A 5,962-nucleotide genomic window follows, 5' to 3' on the forward strand; every position below is an offset into this window, starting at 1 on the left:
AGGAAACCCACCCTCCCTCTCTTAGAAGTGGATGATGTCATCTTCAACCATATCCTTTTTATTTTTTAAGACACTGCATGGCTCTGGTTGGCTTGGAACTCATAGAGATCCACCTGCCTCTGCCCTCTGAGTGCTGGAGTTAAAGGCTTGTTCTTCCACCCTCAGCTTTAAGATCATTTGCTGCATATATCTATTGTGTGTGGGCATGGGCATGCCATACTTGCTTGTGCAGGTCAGAGGACAGCTTTCAGGATTGGTTCTGTCCTACCTTGTGAGCTCCAGAGATTGAACTCAGGTCGTCAGGCTTTACAGCAAACACCTTTACTTTCTGGGCTGCGTAGACAGCCCTTCACTTTATTTTTTGAAATGTGCTGTCTCACTGGGCCTGGAGCTCACATGTGGCTAGACTGGCTGACCAGCCAGCCCACAGTACCTTCCTGTCTCCTGATGCCCATTACAAACATGGCCTGGTACACTGGCTTCTTATATGGATTCTAGGGATCTGAACTCACGTCCTTGTGCTTGTCTAGCAAGTACCTAACTCACTGAGCCACCGCTGCAGCTCTAAGCTTGTTCCAAAATCATAACAATCAAGCCAGTGAGAAGCAGATGGAGGGGCTTCTTACTCTGTAGCCAGATTTGGCTTTGAGTTTGAGGCAATTGTCTTGCCTCCACCTCCTGGGAGATGGGATTACAAGCGTGCACATCAGCACATGGCTAAAATCCTTTGTGTATGTGTGTAGTATTTTTAAAGATTTCTTTTATTTGATATGTTCTGATGTTTTGTCTGTATGTCTGTGCACCACAAGCGTGCAGTGCTCACAGAGGCCAGAAGAGGGCATCGAATACCTGGAACAGGCATTAGATGGAGATGGTTGTGAACTACCATGTGGGTGCTGGGAACTGAACCCTGGTCCTCTGGAAGAACATATTTATACTCTTAACCCTGGGGCCACCTCTCTAGCTCCTCTGTGCATGCGGCATGCGTGCGTGTGTGTGTGTGTGTGTGTGTGTGTGTGTGTGTGTGTGTGTGTGTGTGTATGTGATTTTTGAGTCAGGGTCTAATAGGTTCGGTTGACCTTGAATTCACTATGATATTGAGGATGACTTTTTAAATTTTTTACTTATATTTTATATATGTGGATATTTTGCCTGCAAGCAAATCTGTGCACCTCATTTGCTCCCCCAGTGCCTGCAGAGGGTAAGCTAAGGCATAAGATCCCCTGAAACTAGAGTTACAGACAGTTGTGAGCTGCCATGTGGGTGCTGGGCATCAAACACGGGTCCTCTGGGAGAGCATCCAGTGCTCTTCCCTGCTGAGCCAGCTCTCCAGCCCCTCTGAGGATGACTTTGAACTCTGACCCTTTTGCCCTGTCTCTTTAAGTGCTTTCATTATCATGGTCAGCGTTCACACTGGTGTAGGGATCCAAACCCATGTCTTCATAATTGTGCAGCAATTGAGCCTACATGTTACGCTGTCCCCCCACTCAAAAATCCATTTTTTTTTACATTCACTTGTGTGTGTGTGTGCCCATGTGCATGAGTGCTTGACACCACACACATGTGAAGGTCAGAGGACAATTTGTGGGAATCTCTTTTCTCCTTTTGCCATCTGGGGTCTGGGAATTGAACTCAGGGCATCAGACTTGGCAGCAAGTACCTGTAATCACTGAACCATCTTGCTGGCCCCCCAAATCCCATTTTAATATGCATTTTTAAAGTGGCGGAATAAGCTCGGGAAGGTAAAAATACCTCGGATCACAAAGCAGCCTTGGCTCAGTGTTGACAGGGTTCTCTGGATTCAGTGGGAAAGGGCACAGTGCGTTCTTGCTGTCTGCCAGGGATTGGTTCCAGGGCACCCTTCCATACACAAACTCGAAATATGAGGATGCTCAAACCCATAGATAAAATGACTTAATACTTCCCTAAAATCTGTGTGGCCCTGTCTTGTACTTTACATCATCTCTAGATAATTTATAACACCTAATACAATGCAAATGCTATAAATAGTTGTCACACTCTATTGGTTGGAATAATGACAAGAAAAGAGTCTGTACATGTTCAGTACAGAGGCAGTTTTTACTTCCCGATATTTCCAACTTGAGACTGGTTGAATCCAGGGTGACAAAGAGCTGACTGTACTTTCTGTGTCTGCTGGAGGCGTGAGGAGGAGAAATGGCACCCGTGTCGTCTTTGGTCTGGTGAAATGATCCAAAGAGGTGTTTAGGGTCCAAACCCAGATCAAGTCGTAACTTGGTCTATTTTACATTTCTGAAATAGTTCCTAATCTGCAAAACGGAGTTCCTCACGGGAGGGGGAGTCTTGATGAGGAAAGGGAAGAGCAGATAATGGAAGGCAGCACAGCCAGAGTCTGTCCTGATAATTAATCTCAGTCCTCAGGAGGTTGAGGCAGGAGTATTACTTTCAGCTCAAGGACAGCCGGGGACAGGTATGTGTGTGGGGCTGTACAAAGTGAGTCAGACCTCCCCTATCCCCCACCCCCGCCATCTCTGACCAAATACTCTTCTAATAAGATGTATTATGTATATTAACCCTTTCAACCTTTCTAATTAAAACTCCTTTTTAAGAATTTACATTTATTATTATTATGTGTGTGTTGTGATCCGAGGTATTTTTTTTAACCTTGTTGAGTTTATTCCACCATTTTAAATAAATATATTTATTTTATATATTATATCCGTGTAGGCACGCTCATGCCACGGTCCGCGAGCAGGGAAGCTTACCGAGCACAACTTTGGGAGCCGCTGTTTTCCTTTCCCTTTTTTGCTGTTGGAGGATCAAACTCAGGTATCAGGCTCACATGGTTCACACTTTTACCCGCTGAGCCTTCTCAGGCTAGAGCATAGGTAAAAGTCCTCTCTACAACCTGGGCTTTGGGGAATTGAAGCTTTGATCGGAATATCGTTCAAAGACATCAAAAGAATGTAAAGATTTCCTAGGTTTCTGCTTCCTTAAGTCTGACCCAGATATCCTCGTGTCCGCCTGCGACCCGCCTGCGCCCTCTGGTGGCGCGAAGTGGCGCTGTCCCCTTGCATCCTGCCGGAGCCCACTCTCAGTGGGCAAACACAGTATGGAAATTGTCAGGGCTGGGAACGTGAAGTCGGGAGGACCAGAGAGTAGCTGCGGCAGGGCTGGGGGCTAGTACGAGGCGCCTACATGAGCCTGGGTGGGGCGGTGCTTCTAGCTCTGGGGGCGTGGTTTACCGGTGGGCGGAGCCTTTTACTGGGGCGGGGCCAGCCTGCGGGCCAGACGTGGCGCTGCGGCCGAGTTTGGGTGCAGCCTGCGGAACGTCTCCTGCTAGGCACAGATGAGCATCCTACTGTGGCCGCCGCCGTTGCTGCTGCTCCTCGCGGCCCTTGTGGCTCCAGCCACCGCCGCCACCACCTACCGACCGGACTGGAACCGTCTTCGAGGCCTGGCCAGGGGGCGGGTGGAGGTGAGTGCGCCTTTTCCCATCCTTAGTACGACAGTCCCAGAACCCCGCAGCCCCTCAACCCTGGAATACAGCTCACTCTGGCCTCAGGAATACCAGAATCCCCGAGTCTCCCTCTTTCCCTTTTCCCGGCATGGCGCCGGAATCATCCCTTCTATTTCCTAGCCACGGGATGCACAGAATGCTCTGTGGGAGCAATAGACGTCGACCTTGCGGCCTGGCACTCTGAACCTTTGCTGGGCTCCCAATTTGGCTGTACCGTGGGTCTCTGGACACCCAGTCCCCTCTTTTCCAGGCTATAATTCTCCTAAAACTGCTCCTTAGAACCCCCTCCCATTGATAACCCCACTTTTTCATATTATTCCTCCCCCCACCCCGATTTTAGTGCTTGGCGTTCAAGAATCTTCTGGGGGGGGGGGGAGAAAAGACCTTCTAAGCTCCTCCCCTCAGTGTACTAGGCCGGAGCTGGAGGAGAGGGCAGGGAAATGAGATACCAACGCATCACAGCGGCCCTGGACCACCATCCTCATCACCCCACCCCCACTAAGGAATTCCCCTAGAGTCTTCCTAAGTGATCGAGATGCTTACAGACTCTTCATGGGCCTTAGTTATTTTTTGAGAAAAGGGAATGTAAGGGAGGCCTGAAATAAGTGGTGGTGAGGTCTGGACTTCCTGTCAGGAGGTGGCCTCCCTTCAGGGAGTACCGAGGGTCCACTCATCCTCCCTGGGCAGGGAAGGGTAGCCAGATGGTTTGTGGAGCTGGACCACAGGTGGCTGGCAGGGCTAATTCCACATGGGGTGGGGTAGGGACCAGATGGCAGGTGCCTCTAATAGGGCCCTTAGGGCAGTTCTCAGCTGTTTCCTTCTGGTCTAACTCTCCCATGAGGCTTCGAGGGCCAAAGGCCAGGTTTAGAACTCGACTGGAAGAAAGGAGAATGCTGTAACGTGTATCTCCTGGGCATTGGTCAGCTCTCAGGAACCTGCAGGCAGAAACCCATGCCTAGTTCTTCTCCCTCACCCCTTACCCTGTGTCTCTAGGTCTGAGTTTCCCAACCTGGACAGGGATCTCCTTGCCCACAGGGCCTTTTCCTCCACAGCTTCATGCTGCTCTTCCAGCTCACAGCCTTACCCAACTCAATCTTAAGGATAGCATGGTCTTGGCTGTATAGTGACAGACTTCTGATTTAAACCATTCTCTCTCTCTCTCTCTCTCTCTCTCTCTCTCTCTCTCTCTCTCTCTCTCTCTCTCTCTCTCTCTCTCTCTCTCTAGACCTGTGGAGGATGACAGTTGAATCGCCTAAAGGAGGTGAGTTTGAAGGAAGGGGTCCCCTTTGGGAATAAGCAACATTGCTGACTGACTGGGGGCCAGGGAGGAATCCCTGTTCGTGGAGGTGGGAGACTGGACCTGGCTTGCTCTGTGACCTCAGTGGGCCTCATTTCCCCTGTCTAGAGGGGTCTGAGGTCCCATTTTCTGATGTTGTGGTTCCTCCCCAGGTGAAGGCCTTTGTCACTCAGGACATTCCTCTCTAGTATCCTTCCTTCTCTTGTTCTGGGCAAGGGGGATGAGGAGGGCACCTGGGAAAAGCTTCTGGTTTTCACAGAGGTAGAAAATAATTGTCGTCTGTCAAAGAGGTTGATATTGGCTGTCCAGAGGATTCTGAGGAAGTCTCGAAATTAAGTAAGCAAGAGAGATTATTAGTGGAAAGAAGGGCCCTTTACTTCTTCGAACCCTAATCTCACAGTAAATGAGGACAGGGTGCCCACCTAGGCTCCAAGTGCTCAGCTAAGGGGACCCAGGGGCCGCCACCACTCTGCCCCTGCTCCCACCCCCTTGACATCTCCTCCAGCCACAACCTGGTGATGAAGCACCTCCCTGGGGCAGACCCCGAACTCGTGCTGTTAACTCGCAATTACATGGAACTAGAGGTGAGGCATTGGCGGGAGGGGACCCCCGGGGCGGTGCCGAGGTACTGACCCCACCCTTTCTCCATCTCAGCGCATCCCACTCAGCGAAATGACCCGCGAAGAGATCAATATGCTGGTTCAGGAGCTCGGCTTCTACCGCAAGTCGGCGCCGGACGCGCAGGTGCCCCCCGAGCACCTGTGGGCCCCCGCTAAGCCTCCCGAGGACGCTTCAGAGCGCGCCGACCTGTAACCTGGAGCGGCAGTGGAGCTGGGACCCCCTGCCAGCGCCCCGGAGACAGAATGAAGCGCTCAGTATCCCGGGAGCATCTCCCTTGCTGAGGGCGGACGCCAGTCTCCAAAGCAATGGAAATGGGGTGGGGGATTCCTCTCAATCCTTCCTTTTCCCTCCCCAGCTCTACTAAAAAACCTTCTGCCGTTACTGAGGCTCTTCTCTTTACTTGCTGCGAGTAGATGGCGTGGGAAATCAAATCGGAGTTCCTGAACATCCCGGGGTGACTCCTCCCACTGCCTGGCTGTGGGAGTCGGCGACATTTTGGTATAATTCACAACCTGATACCCCAAGGCAGCAGAGAGAAGTCAGGA

General features: G+C 51.1%; 1 protein-coding gene across 1 annotated transcript; it reads left to right on the forward strand.

The window, feature by feature from the left end:
- The first annotated feature begins 3,235 nt into the window (after positions 1-3,235).
- Positions 3,236-5,798, forward strand: Selenom (selenoprotein M). The gene is made up of 5 exons (XM_006972922.4): positions 3,236-3,457; positions 4,725-4,760; positions 4,949-4,983; positions 5,302-5,380; positions 5,451-5,798. The coding sequence occupies exons 1-5, from the start codon at positions 3,329-3,331 to the stop codon at positions 5,607-5,609; spliced, it is 438 nt and encodes a 145-aa protein (XP_006972984.2). The 5' UTR covers positions 3,236-3,328; the 3' UTR covers positions 5,610-5,798.
- The last annotated feature ends 164 nt before the right edge of the window (positions 5,799-5,962 follow it).

The sequence above is a fragment of the Peromyscus maniculatus genome, chromosome 10 (assembly GCF_049852395.1).
Source record: "Peromyscus maniculatus bairdii isolate BWxNUB_F1_BW_parent chromosome 10, HU_Pman_BW_mat_3.1, whole genome shotgun sequence".
Taxonomy (NCBI): domain Eukaryota; kingdom Metazoa; phylum Chordata; class Mammalia; order Rodentia; family Cricetidae; genus Peromyscus; species Peromyscus maniculatus.